The 26,456-nt window shown below is 41.8% G+C and overlaps 1 protein-coding gene across 1 annotated transcript in view; it reads left to right on the plus strand.

Moving 5' to 3' along the window:
* The first annotated feature begins 373 nt into the window (after nt 1-373).
* Nucleotides 374-26,456, plus strand: part of PCM1 (pericentriolar material 1) — an 83,936-nt gene continuing 57,853 nt past the window's right edge. Inside the window, exons 1-12 of the mRNA XM_060246420.1 lie at nt 374-654; nt 5,616-5,745; nt 7,528-7,773; nt 11,320-11,592; nt 12,104-12,274; nt 12,429-12,545; nt 14,553-14,741; nt 16,585-16,762; nt 19,737-19,846; nt 20,726-20,930; nt 23,918-24,107; nt 25,606-25,782. Of these exons, the coding sequence (XP_060102403.1) occupies nt 5,650-5,745; nt 7,528-7,773; nt 11,320-11,592; nt 12,104-12,274; nt 12,429-12,545; nt 14,553-14,741; nt 16,585-16,762; nt 19,737-19,846; nt 20,726-20,930; nt 23,918-24,107; nt 25,606-25,782 (1,952 nt within the window). The 5' untranslated portion in view covers nt 374-654; nt 5,616-5,649. The remainder of the gene's footprint in view (nt 655-5,615; nt 5,746-7,527; nt 7,774-11,319; nt 11,593-12,103; nt 12,275-12,428; nt 12,546-14,552; nt 14,742-16,584; nt 16,763-19,736; nt 19,847-20,725; nt 20,931-23,917; nt 24,108-25,605; nt 25,783-26,456) is intronic.

Here is a 26,456-nt window from a genome sequence, read left to right on the forward strand (position 1 = left end):
CTTACATAGCTACCTTTTTTGTTGTTTACTTCAAGGAAAAAAGTATGTTTTCCAGCTGCTATATCTGCCAAAGGAGATCTGAACCTAATCCTCCCCTCATCTTTATGAACTAGCCAACATTCTACTGCTAATCTCAGCAAAACCTTTAACACTGTATAAGTAAATGATACACGGAAGAATTCAAGGCAGTATCAGGTGCAGCAGTTGCGCGAGAGTAGAACGAAACTACAAACCCCAGAATCCCTGTCATAGAACTGCACATAACATCACACGCACTACTCTATAGGAAGCGTAGTTTTAGCGGGTCTCTTCCACAGGCCTGCTCACTGGTCCGGCGGCGCATAGCAACGGAATAGGACTGGATGTTCCCCGGTCACGTGCTCCAGAAAAAAAACAGGTAGGGAAGAAGAACGGAAGGCGGGACTCACGGCGCGGAAGAGCATGTTGTGTCTTGAGAGGTTACTAAGTAACCGTGTGTATCCGTCCGCCCCTTTCGCCCTGGTTTCCATAGAAAGAAGGCCAAGATGGCGGCAAGAACAGCCGTTAGAAGTGTTCTCTGAGGGGTTTCCATCAGGTGGTTCTTCCGCCGCGAACACAGAGACGAAGCGCCGGTGGGAAAGCGCTAGAGGCAAGACAGGCTGCTCCAGCAGTCAGGTAACATAACGGCTACGGAAATTTACTATTTCTGCTTCTCTCACAATAGCTGGGCCTTTGAGAACTTCTGCGGTGAGAACGGCCACGGTGTTGCGGGCCTGTGCGCGCGTGCGTTGGGGGCGCGCGCCTCCCCTCCGCAAGAATCCTAGTCCGAGATACGGAGGGAGGGGTGGTGGGAGAGGGGCGTGTCCTCCGGCCCAAACTCGTTGCTCGCCTCTGACGGTTTCTTCCTCCGCCTCCTGCCCAGCAGTCCGCTGCGCGCCCTTGAGAGGCTCCTCCCCCGTGCACCTTGCTGGGTGGGTGGGGGGGGGAGGGTTAGGTACCTTGTCTCCAAGGAGACGACGCGTTCCATTTTTCCCTCTAATCGGCTATTCTTCCCAGGTAGCCCCTCCTTATCCCCCCGCGGTCTAGGCTTCGCCGCCACTTTAAGAAAAGAGCGGGCGCTTCTCGGACTCCGCCCCCGCCAACCGTCCTTCGTCCCTGGTCTCTGTTTGGGTAGGTGGGTGGAAAAGGCAGATTCCGACGAAGGGAAAGCTCTAGCCACTCTTCTGTTCCGACCCATGGAGGATCTGGCCATTTCAGAACCTGCAAGTGGCTCCTATTATTATTATTATTATTATTATACTATTGAATAGTGGGAAGGGGATTCGCTGGCCATCATTTCAGAGGGTGAATGGATATGATTGAGTCCATTGCAGTAATGTGCTCACCCTGCAGCGTGTTTGTCTTATCGTCTGTAAGAACAGGGATGTATGAAGTCTGAGATAGGTGACCCGTCCCACACCATGTGGGAGAAGATACTGCTGAAACTACCAGCCACAGGTCAAAGCCTTCGTTTCCCAAGCCAGTTTAGTGTAATAGTTAAGAGCAGTGGACTACAATCTGAAGAACTGGATTTGATTCCCCACATCTCCACATGCAGCCATCTGGGTGGTCTTGGGTCAGACACAGTTCTCTCAGAGCTGTTTTCTCAAGAGCAGTTCTTGGCCAGAGCTCTCTCGACCCCACCTACCTCCCAGGGTGTCTGTTGTGGGGAGAGGAAAGGAAGGAGATTGTAAACCGCTCTGGGACTCTTCCAAATGAAGGCTGGGGTATAAATCCAGTCTCTTCTTTTCTTCTTCCTGTTTTGCTGTTCCTATCTGTAATTTCCTTTCTAAGGTGGACTAGTCATTTAACTGGGAAAGGGGCTGTAGGGAACCTGGTGACCTGGAAGAAAGCAAAGTTTGGGGTTGCAACCCTGGGATTACCAAATAGGAGGTAAGCACAGCTGAACTCAGTGCGGAAGGAGTAATTTCCAAGTAAACATACATAGAATTATGTTGTCATGCCCTAAATGCTAGGCTATATTTTTAAATAAGCTTGGCTCGCATACATAAGACATTTGTTTCAAGATTATGGTGTATCTCCGCAGGAGTTCCACCAGTGCTGTGGTAGTTGCTTGGCTTTGGCTGTTTGGCAGCAACAATGATTGGTGTCACCAGTCACTACCACTGGAGGCAGTGGGAGAGAAGGCACTGCTGGCCAGATCTGAGCTCAATGGCCCATGTAGTGCTGGCTCAGCTTGGCTTTTTTCTGCCAGTCCACTGTTGTTTCCTTCCAAGTGCCAAATGTAGACATAGGAAGTTTATATGCAAAAGATGTCCTTCAGTTAAACGTGCTAGAAAACTATCCCTGTCACAGTCAGACATTTGCACACAGCCTTGTAATGGGATCATTTTTTCAATCTTAGCTGCTTTTCACAGAGGATAAGCGCACTGGAGAATTGGCGCTTGGATGCAGACACCTCCCCCCCACCCCGGTTCTGAAGTGATTTCTTTACAGAGTAGACATGGCTACTTTCTGATTTTGTTATTTTGACTGCCTTTCTCAACATATTCCCCAGAGAGCACTGTGTTCAGGGACAAAAAATCTATCATCCATCCCTGGACCAAAGGAGGCTAGGTTGCATTGAGCTAGGGCCTTCTCAGTGGCAGCACCAGAATTGTGGAATGCTCTCCCAGAGGCCTTAAGGGCCCTGCGGGATCTTTCTACTTTCCGCAGGGCCTGTAAGACCGAATTGTTTCAACAGGCCTTTGATATTTAACCGAGAGAGAGCTGCCACCTGACATCATATAGAGTACTTGGTGATCACCGTCTGAAAAGAAGAACCCGCCTATATTGTACATCATAGCGATACAGCACCATGAAATGGTTTTTTAAAAAATTTAAAATTGTAATTATGTTTTATTGGTTTTTAACATGTGAAAATGAATGTTGTGAGCCGCCCTGCATCCGCTTGCAGAGAGGGCGGGATAGAAATTTAATGTAATAAATAAATAAATCTGTAGTTTTTCTGTGGAAAATACTCATCTTGTAACAATAAAAAGCTGAGTGGCAGAATGTAGAGCCTGCTTCATTATTTTTAGTGAGGGCCTATTTTTAGTGAGGGGGGCCCTTTTCTCTGCCTCCCCCTCTTGTCCTTGCCCTTTGAAGTTCCAAGGCTGTCAAAGTTCCCTGTTCTTTCTGCCTTGTCTTTGCCACTTCAGCAGCAAACAAAGCTGCAAAGAAAATGCGGAGTGAATTTTCCCTTAAAGTCTTTGTGCCCAGATAAGATAAGACCCAGAGACCTCAATGGAAAATCCATGCCACATTTCTGTGCTCAGTGGGAATTTGGGACCCCACAGCCAAAGGGGGACATTACACTGGAGAGCTATTGCCATTCTGAGTAAACTCTGGGTGGTGGGTGGGGGAAGTTTGTAATGGCATTTCATTGTTTTCCAGGCTGAGAGCATTTTATATTTTTAGTTTTTGCTGTGATCCTTGTACTTGATGTTTTATTTTAAAAATTGTGTTTCCAAATTCCACTATTCCTCCACCTTTCCATTTTAAACAAAATATTGCAAGAATTTTAAGCATGTTTGTATTTTAAGTTAAAACTTAATATCTTGAATTGTGTTTGTGTCCTTTATAAAGTTTATATTCACCACTACCTTACATTACATTTTATGACACGCATGGCCTGGCCCCACAAAGTCCCGTTTGTGTCAGATCTGGCCCTCCTAACAAATGAGTTTTACACCCCTGGTTAAGCTGATTGTGGAAAGGGCGGATATAAATTTATGTGCCAGATGTTTAGAAAAGAGAACTAACTGATGGTTGAAAAATGGTTTTGTCCCATTGTAAATGGCACTTGAAGAGGCTAGCATCTGTGCAGCTGGCTAGGTAGGTAATTAGGCACAGGGAAGTGTTCCTCCATATTTCAGCATAGCATAGCTGAGATGTGCTAATCTTGAGGAAGCTTTCTATAATGTGGATGGGCTGGACTAATTCATAATAGACTTTGGCATTTGGGGCACAACAACCTGTGTATGTGAATGCTAATTTGGAGATAACTGTTAAATTTGGTTAAATTGGAAAATCACAGGTTTGGACCAAAATCTTTCCCTACATTGATACTGGTTTTGTTCCTTTGTATGTCATTATAAAGAAGAGCATTATTTAGGCTGTTTGTGGTATTTACTATAACTACATTGCACAGCTTGATCTTCATGGCTATGTAATTTGTTGATGACAGCAGAGTTGAATAGTGCTGGATCTATTTTCTTTTGAAGTTAGCTAGTGTTGGGCATATAGGAAAATTCCATATAGCAGGTATGACTTTTTAATATCAGTAATGTGATATAAACACATCTGACATTTTGTACATTGTTTTAGGCAGAACACTTTCTAAATAGAATGGCCTGCAGTCTTTTAAATTTTCTGGAATGCTGAAATTGAGAAAAACTATGTGTATACAACCTCTGTTTTATTATGTATGTACAGCCTCTGAAGATTAAATCAAGTTTCTTTTCTCTGCATAAGTAGATTGAAAGAGAAATTATGGTTTCCTACAGTATTGAGAAGTTTCATAATACAGAAAGTGGTTAAAATTCTCTTTGCATTTCCATTTTGTTTAATTTTTGTTTGACGTTGTTTGAAGTACAACAGACTTACGTGCTGTCTCTTGGTATTCATGGCAATTAAGAGTCCACGGCATGGACAGCAAAGCTTTTATAAGAGGATTCTTCTGAAAATAGATAGCTTCAAGGAAGATGAGTATAAAAAGACTACCTGAAAAAGCAAGCAGAGAGAACTTCTAACTCAAGAGTCTTCATAAATGAGTTCAGTAAGGATTTAGGTTTATTAGATTTTGAGAAGATGGCAGCATCAGTATGGTAGAAGCGTGCTACCTTTGAACAAGCTATTTTACTGTTTATAAAACTTAAATACAGCAAAAGGTACCTTTTTGGGCACCTGATTAACTGAAATTCCAAACTGCCCCTTGCTTTGCCATTACCTGTTCTTTTGTGAGAACAGGCAGAGTCTAAATGGGCTTTGGATAGTGACCATAGGTGCAGCACTCCCTGCTCCTCTGTTTGCTCTGCTGTTGAGAAGCACTTCTCGCTGTTTTGCTGCTTGATCTCACATGAAACCTATGGGTGCTGTCTGCTTGTGCTGCTGCTAAGCAACTCAGAAACTTTGCTAAAAAACAACAACCCAAACTTACTTTTTAGAGTTTTGATTTAGAAATCGTGAAGCCATTCTACTTGAATGTAATACGATAGTGTGATCCCATGCCTGCTTTGTTTGAAGCAATACTCACTGTGTTGTCTGGGTCTTGTTTCCTGTGTTCCATAAAAATGAAACAGTTTTCTCATTTAAATTAGTGTTCCTTATTTGGGATTAGAAAATCAGTTATCAAACCGTTTCTGTGTTTTTGTTTTTTTTTAAAAGCCGGGGGTTGATGGACTGCTGTATATCATAGTACATTGTTCATGTTGAGTTCTGCCTTGATACTCATTAAGTTGTTCTGGTTTTTCAAAACTGATACAAAAATGAAATATGAACATTAAATATTTTTTTAAATGTTCACTTAGATCTTTGTGTTAATACATTCAGTGGATAGAACCCAGCATTAAACACAACTTCTGTTGTCTTTACAGGGTATATACTTAGTGGTTGGCTGATTGTTATAACATGGCTGCAGGAGGCAGTCCTTTTGAAGAAGAAATGGAGGATCATGACTTACCCAATTGGGGCAATGAGAGCCTTGACGATCGATTGAACAATACGGTACAGTCACAGTTTTTGATCTGATAAATTGTGGATCATGATACTGACTTCTTCTAGACAACAGCAAGGATTTATCTATATGGAATAATTCAGGAGTACTTTAAGAAAAAGTGAGATGATTAATCAGTGTCAGAGCACAAGCCTGAAATCAGATTAGATGGTATAAGTGGGGACCTGCAAGAAACTTGCAAGAGTGCTCATCTCATTCCTCCCACTTAAACTTCCTCCCTTGTCCCTGACTTCTCCCTTGTCCCTGTCTGAGAGCCAGTTTGGTGTAGTGGTTAATTGTCCAGACTCTTATGTGGGAGAACCAGGTTTGATTCCCCACTCCTCCACTTGCACCTGCTGGAATGGCCTTGGGCCAGCCATAGCTCTGGCAAAGGTTGTCCTTGAAAGGGCAGCTGCTGTGAGAGTCCTCTCAGCCCCACCCACCTCACAGGGTGTCTTGTGGGGGAGGAAGGTAAAAGAGATTGTGAGCCACTCTGAGATTCGGACTGGAGGGCGGGATATAAATCCAATATCTTCTTCTTCCTTAGCCACCTGTTCTCTTCCTTTCCATCTCACTTCTGTATCCCTGTAGTAACACTTTCTTTCTGTTTCTTTGTCCCCTAACTCATCACTATTTCTTTCTGCCTCACCAACACCACCAACTCTCCCAGCCACTTGCCTTTCAGCTTACCCCCAGCAGCAGCACCACTGACTCTCCTGGCTAGCTGCTGGCAGCTTCAATCCTCCATCAACAGCACTGTCGACCCTCTTGGCCACCTGCCTGCCCAGTTGGTAACTCCCCCCCAACTCACACCAACAGCAGCACTGACTCTCCTGGCCTCTTGCAATGGCTCCAGTGACCTCACCTGCCCCCTAGTCCTTTGGAGGATGTTTAAGTGAGGAAGGGATCCTTTGCCCCTCTTTATCTCCCCCGCCCCAGTCACTGCCAGTTAAGAGGGAAGGGGTCCCCATATGAGTACCATAACTCCTACAGCTGAGCCTCTGTGCTCCCAACCACCCCCTGACATTAGTGCTGTAGAGCCCAGCATGGCTTCAGACCTCTGCTGCCAGGCCTGTGGCTCCCAAAGCTGCTCTACCCTCAAAGCTTCTTCCACTGGGCCTCCATAATCCCAGCCCCAACCAAAGCTTCCACCTCTGGGCCAGCTGCAATTCCCAGAGTCACCTCACAGCTGAAGCCAGCCCTGCCCCCCCCCCCCCCCGGGTCACCGTTGAGACTCCCACAGAAGAGGCCCAAGAACTCGGAGTGGGGGAATCCCATCTCCCTCCCTCTTTCTCACTGTCATGGCTCCCTTGCAGTCACCTCTGGGCCCGGGGCTGCCCCTGGCCTGCTTTGCCACCTCCTCTGGGCCTCAAGCACCCCTGGGATTCTTTCCTCCTGCTGTAGAAAGTTAGCCATAAAGAGCATTCTCTGCTCTTGCACAGAGAATGATGTTTTGCTTTGGCGGTAATTTAAACTCCATGTATTTTTTTTAAGATTTAAGATTTTTCTGCAAACCTAGGGGGGTGACTCAAGTTTGCAGAAAAATCTCTTTAGCTTCCTTGTGGCTCCAATCCATAGATTTAGATACCAACAGATGATGGCCACATGTGGCTAATAGTGTGTAGATTACTGAAAACACTGGCTGAAATGTTCCGTTAGGTATACTGTAACTTGTGGAGTGCATGTTTTGAGGTCAAATGCCATTTACGTTAATTCTCTCTTCAAGTTATTAGCATGAAATGAATCGTAGTTTTCAGTTGTCATGTGTTTTTCTTTCTTTTTTGTTATCAAAGAGTTGGGGTGGTCAACCCAAGAGACCAAACAGATCTTCAGAGAAAAACAGGAAAAAAATTGTTGGCGAACGTGAAACAAGGCTTACTAATGACATCTCTCCAGAATCCACACCAGGAATTGGGCGGCGGAAATCAAAGACCCCTCATAGCTTTCCTCATACTAGATATGTGAGCCAGATGTCTGTCCCTGAGCAGGCAGAACTGGAAAAGCTTAAACAAAGAATAAACTTCAATGATTTGGATCAGGTTTGTGTTGTGTGTTTCCCAAATTGAGTACAGTAAAATGCAAAAGCCTATTAATATATTTGATAAATAATAACGGTAGGTATGTTCAATGAGTTTGGCAAATTACACATTCTGAAGTGAGAATACATGTTATAACTACATAAACACACATAAATTTTACTAGGTCAGTTAATAGTTATGTTAATTTGGTGTTCTGTTGAATTGCTTAACAGCATGTTAGAAGTATGTTAGAAGTATATGGGTTTAGATATGAAATATGATTTGTAATTTTTAAGGGAATTATAACTACAGAATAACAGTGCACCACATTGTCATTGTGCCCAGCTTAACTTAAAATATCTGTAAAGTTAAGTTTGCATTAGAGTCTGCTTTTGGCCAAATTTGGCTTTCTTAGTCTCTTTTTCTCCTTCCCTTGCATAAAATAGACATCATAGAAGGGATAGAAGTAGAGGACATGCCATGGATGTGAATGAAGTAAGAGGGGAGGTGGACAAGATGTGTCTGCTTGCATATGCATTTGTCTGTGCACACAGCTTCCTCTTCACTTCATTAGATATTTTCTGGAAGGGAAGGGGGAGAAGGAGCTGTAGTCAAGTGCATATGCTGTTTGAGTACATGCTAAATAATTGGGAAAAGAAAAGAGAGGGTACATGGAGCTGTTGCTGAGTAATTCCTTCAGTTTGTAGTTCTGGCTTCCCTTTCACAGATAGTTGTGAATGAACAGAGGAGTAAAGCGAGAAGCAACAGCATTTGTATGACAGGAATAGTTCTGCATGCCACTTACCCTTGTTTATTCTGAACAGTGTGCTGTAAGTTTCCCTCTCTTCTCCCCATAAAGCCTAGGGTGCTACTAGTTCAGGACATTGTCCTTTCTTCTCCTTGCCCCGTATCTCTCTGTTGAGCTCCCCTTGGAGATCCGAGCCCTGTGGGACCTGCTGCTGTTCCACAGGGCCTGTAAAACAGAGCTCTTCCTGCAGGTTTTCAGTTGAGGCAGTGGGTGTCACCTGCTCTTAGGCCTCCACCTCTTCTATTCCAGTGAACCAGGATCTGATGCACTAGTTTGTGGCAGCGTTTGTTAAATTTGATTTTAAGATTAGTCTGTAATTTTAGCTGAATATATGATAATTTTAACTTGTTTTTAATTGTTCAACTGTATGACTTTTTTGACGAAACCTGCTTTTTGGGAAGGCGGGCTATAAATGGAATAAAATAAATAAATTGTCCCCTTCCCTGCTAGTGATTGCTTGCCAAGCAGGACTAATTTGTGTCAGCTTCTCTTGCGAAAAGGGAGGGTGAAGAGCTTCTCAGTGGAAGTGAGACAGAAAGTCTCTTTGCAGACAGAAAGTCCCAGTTTAAGTCTCCTGCATCTCCAGCTAAAAAGGATTGGGCAGTAGATGATGTGAAAGACTTGTGCTGCCTGTTATCCTGGAGAGCTGTTGCCATCTGAGTAGACAATACTAACCCTGATGGATAGATGGTCTGATTCAATAAGGCAGATTCATGTACCTTCATGTTTGAGAGGAAACTTGCAAGGTGGCAGGACAAATACCTTTATCGTAAGATTATTTTTATTTTGCTCTCATGCATATAATTGATAGTGCCCCACATACAACATTATTGTAGTCAAAATAGTTTGCAGCTCACTTACTGACGTATATTCTTTTTTACAATGAGAGCTTGCTATTTAGATTCTCCTCAGTTCCTCAAGATAAAATGAGCAATTGGGTGATCTACGTATTGTCATGTGTTCAGGCTTTTATTTTATTTCTAAATTAAAGCAGTATTAGGAAATCTGGGGAAACAGCCAGAAAGAAGGGGGAATGAGGGCACTAGAAGAATGATTTTGTATTGGTGTATACAGTTTAGGGAATGCAGTGAAATAGATAGGAAGAGGAACACTGGCTCATAAGAGAGAGTAGAAAGTTTGGCTGAAGATTTGCTGATATTTTTTGAGTCTAAAGAAGAAAGAAGTGGAAGATAGACAATTTAAAAGGAAATTTAGTTTTCCATTAAGTCATATGTCCCTAATAAAAAGGACAAATACTTTCCTTGTTTCTCAGGATGCATCAATAACACAATGTTTCTGTTACATGCGATTCTTGTAAGATGCGAGGGAACTCCCTCTTTTTGTGGGTGGGATTCTGAGCCTCGCCTTGAGAATGCAGACTGTAGTCTGGAGCAGGGATAAACACTCTTTTTTGGCCCAAGAAAACAAAGTAGCACCTACCTGTGAAGATGTTGATGTGCTGGCAGATTAAAAAAGGGGTGGGGGTTGGGGGAAGAGGTTGAAGTTTTATTTGGCCAGATATGCTTGGAACAAGCCAGGTCCCAGTGTCATTTCTAGAATCTCAATATTTTTTGTGTTGGAGTTGGCTGATGACTGTGCAGGTCTGGCAGGCAGTGATGGGCACAAGTCATATCTGTTGCCATCTTTCACAGCACTGACCTCAGCAGTGCTGCCCATGTCTCAGTTGCTTGGGTGGAGATCTGGCCCTGTGTGCCAGGCAAAATGGTCTGCTGTGCTGCTGTTGGCACATTTGCAGGGGTTTGCTTACCCTTGTTCTGGAAACCAGATGCTTAAGTATATGCCTTCTTTCAGCCTAAAACTACAGCTCTATGTCTGGGAAGGAAGATGCAGTGTGACACACAGTTCCTGGCTGCTGTGTCTTTTCCCCCTGTGTCTCTGGTTGACAAATGGAGAGGGAGATCTGCCTCAGTGTCTCGATGTGCTTCTTTACTTAAAATGTTTATATACCTGTCTCTCCTCCCAGACTTGTGGGACTTGAGTCATGTAAGTGATAAAGCATGCTAGGATGTTTTGGTGTTTAGTACTGTCTCTCCATTTAAGTCCCTTGAGTAGAAAGACAGGGAAGGGGTTGCAAAAACCAGCTGGTGCCTATACCCAGATGCCTGCTCTCTCATTGTCGCTTTCCTTCTTCTGTGGCATGATGGAGGGAGGTGGGAAAGATGGCTGTGGGACACATGATCAGGTGCTCATGTAGCTGGCCTCTTGAGTGGCAGCACTGCCTGATTGGTAGCACAATTTCAGCTTAGGGTAAAAGGTGTCATCTTCTTGTCTTGTAGCCTTAATCTGAAAGTACAGAGAGCACCAGGCAGAACCACCTTTCCCCCGTCTGTAAAATAAATTAATAACTGTGCAGAATGTGCGAGGGAATGAGTGGGACTAGGCTGTCTCAGTGCTTCTCTGAGGGTGCAGCTTTCACTATACTTCGCTCATGATTTCTGCCCATACTCCTCTGACTGTGAAAGGTGAGTGATAGAAGAGCTGTTGACAAAGCAGAGATTGGAGGGAGCAAACTCCAGGTACCTGAACTGTGGGTGGGATGGGTAGCTATCCCCCTGCTATCTTGTTTACCTTGCCATGATATTCTGTAATATGACTCCTTGGATTGTGTATCCATCTTGAAGGATAGATGGATGCTTGTCTTTTCATACTGTTGTCAAACTGTGCCATTGCGGAGTTGTTTAATAGTAAAGCTGGAGCTATGTTTTAAAGTGATCTTGTAATACTTTGCTTTTGTGTAGAGAAGTATTGGAAGTGATTCTCAAGGGAGAGCAACAGCTGCTAACAACAAACGGCAGCTTAATGAAAACAGAAAGCCATTCAACTTCCTGTCGCTACAGATTAATACTAACAAAGGCAAAGATGCAACAGCAAGTTCTCAAACACAAGAAACTGGTGGATCATCAGAATACAAAGACTTACTTACAGCTTCCTTGAGTAAGGATTTGCTGCAAAATTGTCCAGCTTCGATTCAAGAAGGTGGAAGAGGTGACCCTCCTGTGGACAGTAGCCAGGTGGTACTTGTGATAAATTTTTCATATATTTCATCTTGAAAGAAATCTTAAGCATAATTAGTTGTTGGGTATCTCAGATCTTCTAGAAATGATTCTTTTATTGATAGGTAGTATGTTTTAAATGTGTATATAGCCAAAATATGTAGGATCACAGTCACCCAAACAGAACATAGCTAATAGGTGTGGAAGTTGTGCAGCTTCAGAGTTTAGATTTTGGCCATGTAACGCTTTAAGGGCTTTTCACATACAGCCAGAGACTAGTCAACAAGCCCATGTTTATTGTTGTCCTTATTTATACAGTGTTGCTATGTACATGACGGATGAGTATCTGTTGCTTACTAATTCAGATTTTAAATTTGCAGTGTTCTGTGGCTGGTATAGCTTTTTGTGTGTGTATGTGGTCGTTTCAAGGCTGAAGTTTTCATCTGTTTTATTGAAACTTCTTATCCATTGCCTTAGTGTTTATGCATGACAATAGATTAACTCACTAGTGTCCCCTGTATCTTTTCAGATTGTAAGCAGATTAGTTCAAATTCGTGACTATATTGCAAAAGCCAGTTCGATGCGGGATGACCTTGTTGAGAAAAATGAGAGATCTGCTAATATTGAACGCTTAGCACATCTCATAGATCATTTGAAGGACCAGGAGAAATCTTACCTGAAATTTTTGCAGAAGATGCTTGTAAGTTGGAGAACATCTCTTCGAAGTATGTGAGAGAATTTTTGATGTTAGTCAGTAGCATGGGGGTTGAGTTTAAAATGTAGCATTTTCCCTTCAAGTTCACTTTACGACCCCATTTATATAGTTTTTTGTTTATGCAACTGCAATGTTCCAGGCTAGAGAAAATGAGGAGGAGGATGGTCGGACTGTAGATTCAGCTGTGGGATCTGGTTCTGTAGCTGAGAGCACATCGCTAAACGTAGATGTGCAGTCTGAAGTTTCAGATACCACGGTAAGCTGATTTTTAGTAATTAAGGTGCTAGAAATGGAGATTTTTCTTTTTCTCTCTGCAAATCACTGTTGTGAATCTCAATTTTAATATAAAGAAATTCTTAAAACTCTGTGGGCTACAAAGAACTATTACAATTTATCTATATCTGACCTAGGAACGCTAAATACTAAGGGAAAATGTTGCAGTGGTGAGTCTTGTGACTTAAAATGGCTTCTCTCATTCCAAGAAGCTCTGCCACCCCCCACCCTCCCGATTAACAGCACTATACTGAAGTCTGAAGTGTTTTATAGAATCCTATTAAACATTGTTGGTGTGCATAGTAAATCTTACATGAGGTCATGTTCAACATAGTTTGTTTCATGCTGTTTGCAATTGTGTTCATTGCTGCTCTTGCCAAAGAATTGTCCATTCCAAAAGAAATATGATCACTTCATAATTCCTTTTACATGCTAATTAATCTACCTTATGCTGTATCATATACCCATGTGTCAACATGACATTTTTTTTCTTCTTTCTTTGTAGCACTCACAGATCTGTCTTGCATTCACATATGCTTAGTAGTCACTGTGTGCAACTGTTGGCTGGGGTAGGGAAAACCATGAGAGTGTGCATTTTATGGGAAGGTATATGGGCAGGCAGAAGCAGTTCCTGGTTGTGAAGGCTGCAGAGCTCAAGAAGGATATTAAATAATCTGAAGCACTGAATGAAGAAGTAAATTGGGAACAAAAGATGTGCTGCCCACCCAGAAGCGGTTGCTAGTAATCACAAGTGATTACCAAGTGGTTGTCACTGAAGAGAACATCGCCCTATAAAAAAAACTTTTCAAAATGTTAAATATTGCTTCACTTTGAGTAGAAATTATGTAGTGACAAAATAACTGTGTAAAGGCTGTTAGAGGCATCTGAAACAGGGACCAGTATTGAGTAAGACATTGCCATTGTTACATTTAGGCTACATTCAGATTAATACAACATCTTCTATATGGTACTGTGGTTTGTTCATCTAATGTGCTTTGGAGGTCATGGGCATCTTCCCCCATCCCTTTGGAGAGGGAGGAAATGAATCCAAGAACGTCCTTATTCATTCTTCCAATAAAGAAGTTATAGTGTGGTCATTATGTCTGAAAGCAGTAGTAAAGAAACTGGACATGATCCATGCATAGACCTGCATGGCCATGCTTTTGATGAATTGTATTTAAAGTCACTTGTATGTCAGATTTCTGACCATAGATCTCTAATGCAGAGTAATCATAAGAATATAATGATTTGGATGAGGCTTGTAATTTTTAAGTGCTTTGCAGTTGCTGGATCCTTGTTGTGGAGCATAATCACATACATGTGATCCACTTTCAAACATTGCTAGGTATAGAGTGATTGGTAGCAGCCACTTTTGCAGCAGTTTCTGCGACAGTGGCAGGAGTGTGGGAACCAGTGCATAGCATTTTGCGTGTTCTAATGCAGAGAATTCCCAAATTTGCTTATATAGGTTCCTTTGTCAGATTGTAGGAATTCTGACTGAATAACATTTGTCATGATTCAGAAGTATGTAAAGTGCCATTTATGCAAGTAGTAGTTTATCTGACTAGGACCCTATATTCCCTGTGTATCCTAATTTCCACAAATTTGCAAATCAGTCTGAGGAGCTGATTGCTACAAAAGATAAATTTCAAAATGCAAACTTGTAAGAAAGTGGTCCTTTTCGCTGACCTTACATGCAACTCCCAAGCTGCTTTTTAAGCTTTTGTTGGAGTTTAAAACATTTCAAGATTCAGTTGAGAGAGTTATTATGGGGAGACTTAAATTTGGTGCTTGTATGCCTGATAGTTCAAATAGTTCCTTTTTGTAGAAACATAAATACGTTAAAATATTAAGGAAGGGTTTGATATTTAAATTGTATGATGCATTAACAAATTAGAAACAGAAAATGATAGTAATTTGTATAAGTGTAAATGTTGTTCTTAGCAGGAGTATATGTTCACAGTCTAACTTGCTAAACTATTTGATAAAGGAGGTATCTTTTACTCTGAGAAACCGACCCTGCATTGAGGACAAACTAGGGAATTCAGCTTCTCAAGGACAGGTTTCAGACATGAACATTACAGCAAGTCCAAAAGTGAAAAGTGACAGAGCTGCTCTGCATAGCAGGGAAATCTGGCCTAGTATGATTAATAGACAAGAACCTGGATTGCTCTTAAAGGTATACTATAAATATTGCAGTGGAAATCTTGCAATATAGAGTTCAATACAGCCTTTCTCTTTCTCTTCCATTAATCATCTATTCTTAAAAGCAGTTTAAAATGTGTTAATTACTGGTTCTTTACTTTGAAATAATAGAGTTTATTAATACTTTAAAAAGCTTTTGGTAAAGTTACTTGCCATATTTCACTCCATAAAATTAATTTTAAAAATCTGCTCATAGTAAACAATTGAAAATTAACATCTTAAGTATTCTGCTGGGTTGAATCTTCCAGCTTTTAGCTGGTGAAAGACAGAAGATCTCACCCCATTCCCCTCCTTACTGCAGCTTCCATCTCCTGTGGTTGGATTTATTCATTTTTATATTTTTGGTCCATTTTTCTTCCTAGTCAGGAACTGAAACAGTTTACAACAACATTCTCCCCTCTATTTTATTCTCACAGCACCTTTAAAAAAATCTGTCTGGGTTCTGTGATCTCTGACTTAGTCTTTTCAGGGGTCAAAAGGGGCTTCTCCTTCCTCTTGAACTAGCAGAAAAGCAAGTGCGAGCAGACCCCACATACACACCTTCCCCCCCATAAATTTATAATCCCAACACAAATATCTTTCTGTATGAGTGTAGAAAAGCTAGTGAGAGCAGACCCCCCACACACACACCTCCCCCCCTCCATAACTTTACAATCCCAACACAAATATTTTTTGTATGAGTGGTTATATGTCAATTTAGCTTTATAACACTAGGATTTTTAAAAAGAAGAATGTTTTGTTATAAATATAGTATTAAAGATTTTTTTTTAGTCTTCAGATATCTCTGTGTTGCAGATATGCTGCAGTTTTGTGTACAAAATTTACGCTTATCCATTGAGCTCTTGGAATCAAATATTTGATAGCTTTCTTATAGAAACCTAGTTTAGAGTTTATTTACCCATTGGTTGTTCAGCATAAGCACTATTGACCCTTAAATACCATCTTCACCGCTATAGTTCAATAAGTGACTTCGTAGAGTTTGTTTCATTTTGTTGAAAATCCTACTTTCTCTGATCAGTTTAAGCATTCAGATTTCACATTAAGCTTGCACTTGTCCTCCATTTTCTCTGCCATTGTTGAGACGATGTTTGAGCTGCGTGATAGGAACTTTGGCTGGCTCTTGGCTTTTATTAGTGATTTTCTGTCTTTCCCAGTACTCATTGTGGTAAGGGCAACTCTATAACTGTGGTGCTGGATTATTGGTATTAATTAAAGGGTTGGTGATAGTAGCAGTAATGGGTCCAATGTGGCTTGATTTTGAGATATTTTGTTCCATTAATTTAAATAACAGAATGGGTTAACTCTGGCTAGAAGCGTTGTTCTTGTTTGTGGTGGTATGAGAGTTGCTGTAAAGTGTCATGTTAATCTTAAAACATGACCTATCATGAATCTTGCAACTCCCAAAAAGGCAGGATACTATACAAAGAATTCAGTGTGAAAAATGCAAGATATTAGTTCAGGTGCCTTTTAGAGAACTGAATATAAGTAATCTCCCACTAATTAAATGTTGGGAAGATTAAAAGTGTACCATATTCCCAGAATTTACTTCCAAGATATTAAGCAGTAACTTTTGAACTTATTATTAAAATACTTTTATTTTCAGATTTTGGGTTTAATTTATTTGTTCAAAGTAAGATCACAAATAATTGAGTTGCTGTTTACAGTGCGATTGTAGGCATAATGAAAGTAATTCAATTATGACTTCCATTGTTAGAGAGAAAGGTTACTCCTCCCATTTACTTCTCAAGCAGAACCATGTAAATCTGGTTGCTTTAAGAAAAACTTGATTTTTCGTTACTATCTTTTTTTATTTCTAGGCTAGAGATCCCCAGCAAGAGGCTACAGAAGAGCTTGCAAATCTAAAGAAGCAACATGATTTACTGAAGAGGATGTTGCAGCAACAGGAGCAACTGAAAGCTCTTAAAGGGAGGCAAGCTGCTCTCCTTGCTCTGCAACACAAAGCTGAGCAAGCCATTGCTGTCATGGATGATTCTGGTATGTTGAGGTTTTATTTACTTGAACATACATCCTTTTTCCTATTCCACAGTGGAGTGATTTTTTGCTGCTTATACCTTAGCTGTTAGAGCCCTGAAAAAACCCATCAGTTGATAAATGTATTTATTTACAACATAAAAGTCCTGTTTTTCTACTACAAAGTCTTCACAGCAGCCTTCAGCACTTCGAAAGGCACTTTGAAAAATCCCCCTGCACCAGTTCCAATATATTGGTCATAGTTGCTGAATGAATGCTTTAGCTCATCCTCCCATGACGAGAGATCTTTAATTGTCCTGACATGACAGGAAAGGAGGAGCCAAGTGCCTCTCTGCCTCTGATGGCAGTTGTTTGTATTTAGCAGTTGTCAGTAGTAAAATTATTCAGATAATTTATTATCTGAGAGCCAGTGTAGTAGTTAAAGGGCGTTTTCCCACTGACCTTACTCTGGAGCGACGTCCCTCTTCACCGTGCAGCGTCTGTGAGGATTTCGCACCAACTGCTCCGCAGAACCCGGAAGAGCCGCAAAGTCCACGGCTTTTGCGTCGCAAATGTAAACCACCAAAAACCAGTTTACATTTGCGACGCAAAAGCCGCGGGACTTTGCGGCTCTTCCGGGTTCTGCAGAGCAGTTGGTGCGAAATCCGTGCAGACTCTGCGCGGTGAAGAGGGACGTCGCTCCGGAGTAAGGTCAGTGGGAAAACGCCCAAAGAGTCAGGCTAGTATCTGAGAGACCTAGATTTGAATCCCCACTCTCCTGTGGAAGCTTCCTGGGTGGTCTTGGGACTCTCAGGGTTGTTGGGAAAATAAAATGAAGGAAAGGAGAATGATGTAAGCCACTTCAGGTCCTCCTGGAGGAAGAAAGGCAGTGTATTTGATAAGAACTGAAAAATATACCTTAGTGCTTGTTAAATGAAATATGTTGTCTGTGTGTACTTTACATTGAATCTGTTTGGGCTCATAACAGGTATCAGAGTTTTAACAACAACAACAACAACCTTTAATGGCATTATACACTAAGAAGTATACAGGAGATAAGGAATACTTAATACAATTAAAGCAAATCACGCCTTTTTGAAGCCAGATACAAAAAAATTACCACCATTTCAATAGTTAGCGTTTTTTGAGGAAAGAAGAAAAAGGGATTTATAGTTATCAGATACCTTCTGAAAAGGTCTCAGAGTTTTATAAGTCACATATGCATAGTCCACTGTGATTATGAAAACTTTGAAATATTTACAGAGTTGCAAGACACAGGTGTGTTAAATGGTGCAGTTCTATTATAATCTTGTTTTTTTAAATCCAGAAATTTAGAGATGCAGTCTCAAAGCAAACCCCCTCCCCCCAAAAATATTCCAGTTCCTTAAAATACTTATAGAGAAGGGGCATCAAGCATATGGCCTGTGGGCTGGAACCAGCCCATCCAGGAGTCTTATCTAGCCCATGAGCAACTGGTTCAAGAGAGAAAAGGCAGGAGGCTGCTTGGGTGGGGGGTGAACAGGTGCATGTAATGCACTGTGTGGTCCCAGTTGTTAAGAAGTAGGAAATGTTTAGGGAGTGGGGCTGAGGTAAAAATAGCAGGGGGAGGAATGACAGTGAAGGTGGAAAAAGAGAATTTTTTTCCTCCTGCCGCTTCTGACCACAGCTCAGTGAGGATTGGCAAAGCTACTACATGGGTGGGGGGGCAGCTGGCACTGCCACCACTGCATAAACTGACAACATTTTTCAAAAGTTGACTGGGAGGAGGACAAGCAAGAGTGGGTGGGTGTGTGGAGCATTGATTTGGTGACAAAGGTTGGACTGGTGGTGGAGAGAGGAGGAGGAAGGCCAATGCATGGATTGGGAGGCAACTGAGTTGTCTCGTGTGTGCCACTCTGAAGGGAGAGATGTCTCAGCCTTGGAAGCAAGTGGAGGAGCAAAGGGGAAAAGGGGTGCCACTGTCGAAGGCAAGGGTGGGGTGGGGGGGATGACAAGGGGGTGGTGATCTCCCTTCTTCCTCTCCCGCCTCTTTTCAGTTCCAAAGGAAAAGGGGTCACAGGACAAAAAGAGGGACCCTTGGAGGTTTTGGAAACAGTCTCTCTGTTAAGTCCTTTTAGCCCTACATTTTCTGTGGGAAACACAGGAGGGATGGGAACTGTGGTGGGGGGGGTGTGGATCTGGGAGAACCCAGTCCATACTCCCCCCATCCCTGAGCAAGGACCCTGTTGTCTGGATCACCTGAGGCTGGTTGCTCAGCCTGGCCCAACCTCACAGGGTTGGTGGTGGCAATGGGGTGGTGAACCCTGTTGTCTGGTGTGTTTCCTTGACAGCCTCAGAGGTAGGATGAAAGAAGAGAGGAAACAAAGAGTGAGGACGGATTGTAGCCGTGCTCGGCTGCTGAGACTAGTCATATGAACTGAAAAACTGTTATTTACTTGCAAGGAAGATGATTTGTCTTCTAAAAGTGCTGTATATACAAAATGTAACAAATTTGTATGGAAATGTGAGATCCCCCCCCCCCCTTTTGGTATCTCTCAGAAAAAACCTGTTCTTACATATAATTAAATACATTTATGGTATCCCCTGGAAAAAACCTAGTCTGGCGTATAATGAAATAAGTTTATTGAGGCTTTTGTTGTTCCTCAGTAAATCAGTTGCTTTCACAGCTAGGAATCAATAGCTTTTGCTTGTGTTTTGAGTAAAAAAAAGTTATCAATTGTGGTTGCATGCATGCTTTATAAAGCTTTTATATCTCCAGTACCTGGCTTTACATTTTATGGCACACACAACCCAGTTGGACAAAGTGACATTTATTTCAGTTCTGGCCTTCATAACAAATAGACTCTGTTCTAGAGTCCCATCTATTCTGGCATGAATTCAGGTTTCTATGGCAACTTTCTATTCTGTATGATATGATTTTTAAAAATGTAGTTCAAGAAATTTCTAATGCAGTTTCATACTTAGAATTTCATTTTTCTCCCCTCTCTACTCCAAATAGTTGTAACGGAAACTACTGGTAGCATTTCAGGAGTGAGTTTAACATCTGAGTTAAATGAAGAATTAAATGACTTAATACAGCGTTTTCACAACCAGCTTCATGAGTCTCAGGTAACTTGTTTGTATTAAATATGTACATTAGTTTGCGAATTAAAATTGACAATAAATGGCTTAGTAATGCCAATAAGAAGTCTGCTGCTGAACTAAGCATGATAGCATTCATCTCTCCTCTCTGCAGTGCCTTTCTTGATGCTTGCTGTGGAGTAGGATGTGTATACGCAATTCTGATCTAATAGAGGGGAGACATCAAGTGCATAGTATGTGTCTGAGCAATCTGAGTCACATCCTGTGTGATCTCCCCCCCTCCCCTTCACTATGTCTGTACATTATTGCCATTTAAGCACGGGGCCTTCCTTCGCTCCATTCTTTTCAGTTAGACCTCCTGGTGTATTGTCCAAGGTTCTTGAGTAAAAGGCAACTGGTCTACCATCCATTGAATAGCTGTAATTGCACATGTTCATATGTCTTGTGGTAGTTCTAGCCCAAATGGCCAATACAATGGGGCCTACAAAGAACTGTGGGAGAAATTATTTGGAAAATATCACTTACTAGTCCTGAATATTTCAAACTCTTGAGAGTTTAGCAGGCCAGTTTGCTTCTTTAAAAAAAAAAAAAAAAAAAGTGTGTGTAACTGATGCTTCCCTAGCCTCACCATGTTATGTCTCAGCAAGGGTAATGTGTATGCTCAGTCCTTATTTTTTCCTTTAAATTTAAATATATATGTTACTGTGTAATTGGGATGTTCCCTAGCATGCAGAAATCCATACCTGTTTGCAGGTTTGGGGTTTTTTTGAGTGGGGTCAAATATTTTCTTGTGTTTTTTTATTACATGAAACCCTTAACATTTGACCTTGATTTTTTAAAGCAACAGCTGATTAACTATTCTAGTGTTTGCCACCAGAAATAAAATGTATGTATCTTTACTTTCAGGGTCAGCCTGTGCCAGATAACAGAAGGCAAGCGGAAAGTCTCTCTCTTACTAGGGAGGTTTCTCAAAGCAGAAATTCTTCCCTGTCTGGGCATTTGTCTGAAGAGAAGGCACAACTCTTTAGTAAGATGATAGCAAAGCAAAAAATGGACAAATTACTAGGAGAACTACATACACTTCGTGATCAGCATCTTAACAATTCATCATGTGAGTAGCTTGTGATGTTGGGTTGTGAATTCTGTTTTGGAACTTTTATAAATTAAAACTTGCAATATCTGGGATTTCTGTTGATCGAAGTAAATAGAAGTCCTATCAGTTTTGCATTTTCTAAGTACATTTTAATTCGGATGTTTCATTTTTGTGTCCATATCCCTGGCCATGCATAAGGTAGATTTGGGTAAGTTGTTTGCTCTTGGTTTTTTTCCAGACCTTATTTTCTCCCGCTGGCATTCTAAAGAAGCAAGTAGGGAAGGGCTAAACTGCCCAAAGTAAATCTTTTAGAAACATGCACTGCTAGATATAAGTTGGGCCAGTATCTAGTCCTTCTCTCATTATGATTATTTTGAGCTCTCTGCCTTTTCCTACCTGCTTCTTTAGAAATCAGGAACATAGTATCTCAGAAAACATTCTACCTAAACCACTTTGTTGGGATGTTGTGAGGATACTGTAAATAGCTTGGTACTCTGATGTATACTGTTGAAGTAGCAGCTACAGTCCTGTCTTCATTCTCCTTTTTTACACAAATGACCAGAACTCCATTAGCTAATTCCACAAACGATATCAGGTAATCCAGCTGTCTAAATGAAAATAAGATTGCGGTTGCATGCTTCTCCTTATGTTCCACAACACTCCTTTCTTCTACATTTCCAGAACATTATCATCGTCATCATCATTATTATTATTTGTTTATTTATAGTCCGCCCCATTCCCCGTAGGGGCTCAGAGCGGAGTACAACAAAATGATAAAACCACAATAAAATCACAAAAACATAACAATAAAAAGCATTTACAATATTCAGAAACCATTTACATAGTAAAAGGAACTGAAAAACAGTTACTACATTAGGTATCTGTGGTGCAACGTTTGACTACTAGTCTTAGAAGATGTTTTGTACAGATATAGAAGCCAAAAAAGTGCATTTAATGTTCTGTGAAGAGCATGAGTGGGCAGAAATCACTTCCTTTGCAGAAGTGAGCAGGGAGAGTGGGAAGAGGTTGAACCTTGTGTGGAACTGTATATACACACCACATATCTAAAAGTTGCACAGAGGTTTACAGCAAAAGGAGACGAGGAAGGGGATGATTACATTTTTCCATGTGCTTTTTGAGCACTTCTGGTAACACATTTTCTCTGATAATGTGTGACTTGGCTCCTCCATTGGTATAACTAATAATACTTTTTATTTATATCCTGCCCTCCCTGCCGAAGCAGGCTCAGGGCGGCTCACAACATATTAGTTCAATACAATACAATAAAATCATATAATTCAACAAATACTACATTATAAAACCATCATTTAAATCGACAGTCCAATTAAAATTAATAGTTATGGTGCTAAATTACAGGTTTTTAATAAATTGATGGCGGAATACCACAGCAGCGAATCTATCATTTGCTCAGCATTCAGCAAAGGCCATCTTAAAAAAAGTAGTCTTGCAGGCCCTGCGGAATTGGTCAAGACTTCGCAGGGCTTGCACTTCGTCTGGAAGTTGATCCCACAGGTGTGGAGCTGCGATAGAGAAGGCCCGTTCCCTTGTGTTCTTCAATTTGGCCTCCCTCGGCCCAGGGATATTCAGCTGGTTCGTTCCCGTTGACCTCAGTGCTCTCTGGGATTCATATGGGGAGAGACGGTCCCTCAGGTAGGCAGGCCCTCGACCATATAGGGCTTTAAAGGTAATAACCAGCACTTTGTACCAAACCCGGTATGCAACCGGCAGCCAGTGCAGCCCACGCAGCCCTGGCTGTATGTGCTCCCACTTCGGGAGCCCTAACAATAGCCTAGCCGCTGCGTTCTGCACCAGCTGCAGCTTCCGGGTTCAGCACAAAGGCAGCCCCATGTAGAAAGCATTACAGTAATCCAGTCTTGAGGTGACCGTTGCATGGATCACTGTTGCTAGGTCCTGGCGCTCGAGGAAGGGGGCCAACTGCCTCGGCCGTCTAAGATGAAAAAACGCAGACTTGGCAGTGGCTGCTATGTGGGCCTCCATTGACAATGAGGGCTCCAGTAGAACCCCCAAGCTCTTGACCCGGTGTGCCGCTTTCAGCGACACACCGTCAAAAACCGGGAGAGGAATTTCCCTTCCCAGAGAGCCACGACCCAAGCAAAGGACCTCCGTCTTCATTGGATTCAGCTTCAACCCACTCAGCCTGAGCCAACCTGCCACGGCTTACAGCACCAGGTCCAGATTTTTTGGGACGCAGTCAAGCCGGCTGTCTATTAGTAGATAGAGCTGGGTGTCATATTGATGACACCCCAGCCCATACCTCCGGGCAATCTGGGCAAGGGGGCGCATGTAGATGTTAAATAACATTGGAGAGAGAATTGCTCCCTGTGGCACCCCACAATCTAGTGAGTGCCTCTGGGACAGCTCTCTCCCAATTCCCAACCTTTGTCCCCGTCCATCAAGGAAGGAGGAAAGTCACTGTAAGGCCAACCCCCTAATCCCGGTGTCGGCGAGCCGACGGGTCCGTAACTGATGATCGACCATGTCAAATGCAGCCGACAGGTCTAATAACATCAGCACTGCCACGCCGCCTCGATCCAGATGCTGCTGGAGATCATCCACCAAGGTGACCAGCACTTTCTCCGTCCCATGGCCTGGGCGGAAGCCAGACTGGTAAGGATCTAAGGATCTAACTGAAGTCTCTTTGTAGAGTGAGGGTACATGAGGGAAGCTTGGTTTTCTTTGCCCAGAAAATGCAAGTTGGTTCTTGTTACCTGGAGGTGATTCTTGTTTCTTGAGGCCACTTTGCATTTAGGAAATGTGCATGTCAAGGTGGAAATGTGCATGTCTTGTTCTGTACTCTGCTTGTGGTTAGCAAATGTTCTTTTTAGTATGATTTGCTATTGTTGAGTTTCATCAGATAATTATTTAGTAAATGGTCTACAATGTATAATTACAAAGGCAATCCTTGACTCATTAATTTTTGCCTAAAACAAGATGAAACTCTGAGTACATCTTCTGGTTTACAGTGTTACCTGCCTCCAGCTCACCTCAGAGGAGTGCAGATCAAAGAAATCCCATGACAGCAGCTTCTGAAGTGGCAGCTGTCAATGAGGAACCTCCCAGTTTACCAGCATCTGTTGTGTATCACCGGGATTCCGTAACCTCTCAGAACGAGAGCGACGATGATGAACACCTAAACCCAACAGAGAAGCTACAGTAATATTTTTAGATTCTGATTTTATATAATTGTCATATGGGCTAGCTTTATCGGCCAGCAAGCAGTGGCATTTTATCAGAGACTTGTGCTTACCACCAGTGTTTCCTCTAAGCTGAGTTAGTATGTGCTAGCTCACAGTTTTTTAGCCTCTGGCTCACATTTTTGTCTTAGCTCAGGAAGGATGGCCCCAGAGCAAACTAATTGATGCAGTAGCCAAATCGCTCACTCACAACTTTAATGCCAGTAGCTCACAAAGTAGAATTTTTGCTCGCAAGACTCCGCAGCTTAGGGAGATCATTGCTTACCACTAGGGCTTTTTAAATAGGGGGAAAGCCCCAGCAGGAACTCATTTGCATATTAGGCCACTCCCCTGACATTACCATTGTTTCACACAGTGCTTTTGTAGAAAAAGCCCATGAGGAACTCATTTGCATATTAGACCACACCCGTGGTGCCAAGCCAGCTAGAACTGCTTACCACACAGGACAAAATAGTTCATCCTGCTTGGGTTTTAATTGTTCCTATTTTATTTAAAGCTGTTCTGGCAGTGCATGTTGGGGTGGCTCTTCCTCCTATTCTACCACCCACTGAGCCAAGTTTGAAACCTTCCTTCAACTCAAGTGGCTTTTCTGTCAGAAGTACACTCACTGGACAATGGATTGATCCACCCCATTGTATGTGCTTTTTTGCCTATGATTGCTGAATAAAAAGAAGGCTTGGATACTTATGCTGATTTTTCCCAAACAGTTAGCATGAACATTCTAGCTGAATTTTTCAACTGCAGCTCTCTAACATGTACAAATAAAATTCACATGACCACTTGGCAGGACCATACTACCTGATTCTACCCTATGATGGAACTGTCAGGAAATTAGGGTGCAGAACAAGGAGGTGGTGTGATGAAGTGACAAGAAGATTGTGATAAGTTTAAATCTCAGGGCTATTAGGAACTAGAAGGCCTGAGGAAGCCATGCTTCCTTGGCTTCTGCTCCTTACTTCATAATAGAAGTGTAATATTGATCTGACAGGGGCAGTTGTAGAATTTTTTACAAGATAATGTACATGAAGCACTTGACAACTTGAAATGCTGTGTAAATCTGATTTTGTTGTTATTAGCTGGATTACAAAGGAACAGCTCAAATGTCTGGTACAATATGTCATAAATCCCTTAAACTGGCAAATCTACTGATGTGTGTGTAAATGAAATCAAGTTCTGGTCTCCCCCCAGTTTTCCTTCTTTGCAAAGGCCTCTTCAGATGTTCTGCAAAACTATTTTTAAATTTAAAAATATAATTTATAGATTTTCATTACTATGTTTCTTTCTCTGTAGTGCTTATTTTTTAAAAAAAACCTGGTGATTTCCATGGGTTTGTACAAAATTAGTCAATTTCCCCCTCCCCGGCACCTCAGAAAATGCCAACTATGAATATCCTAAACCAAGAATTTCTTTGTTGAAATCAAATGAGCAGGCTGTCACTTGGATCTACTTTCTTGTAGGAAGTTAAATGAAGTTCGGAAAAGACTGAATGAATTGCATGAATTAGTCCGCTATTGTGAACAGACTTCTGATATGATGACTGATGCAGTAAATGAAAACACTAAAGAGGAAGAAGAAACTGAGGATTCAGAGTGTGATTCAGAGCACGAGAATCCACAGCCAGTCACTAATATTAGGTTGGTTTTCATTGTTGCCTAATAAAATAATATCAACATAATACTAACAAATTCTAGATTTACATTATCAAAATAGATGGCTGTTATTTGACTGGTCACCATTTGTTCCGTAACATTTGATCTTGTCTGAAACGCATGAAGCCTGATCTGATACTATGAGAAGTGGAGCCGCTGGGTGCTTGCACATTGGTGTTTTTCTCTTCTGCCATAACGTGCAAAGTGGGGAGTGGATTCTTAAGAACTGTATGAATTCTTATTGTTGACCAATCTAGCTAGTTGACCCAGTTAGCAGTAGAAGCTGTACTTACATTTTTTTCTGGGATGGGTTTGATGGGACTTCATTGTTTTTAGCTCCAGGTGGGTAGCCATGTTGGTCTGAAGAAATAGAATAAAGTCAGAGTCCAGTGGCACCTTTAAGACTAACAAAGTTTTATCCTGGATATGAGCTTTCATGTGCAAGCACACTTCTTTAGATAAAATGAGAGAAGAAAACCATTCCTGTCTATAAGTTTGAATGGTTTGCTTCCATCTCATTTTATCTGAAGAAGTGTGCACACAGAAGCTCATACCTTGAATAAAACTTGGTTGGTCTTAACGGCGCCACTGGACTCTGACTTTATTTAGTAGGGTATTTTTTGTAATTAACAAATAATAAAATGTAAGCATTTTAAAAT

Source organism: Heteronotia binoei, chromosome 9, assembly GCF_032191835.1.
Source record: "Heteronotia binoei isolate CCM8104 ecotype False Entrance Well chromosome 9, APGP_CSIRO_Hbin_v1, whole genome shotgun sequence".
Lineage (NCBI taxonomy): Eukaryota > Metazoa > Chordata > Lepidosauria > Squamata > Gekkonidae > Heteronotia > Heteronotia binoei.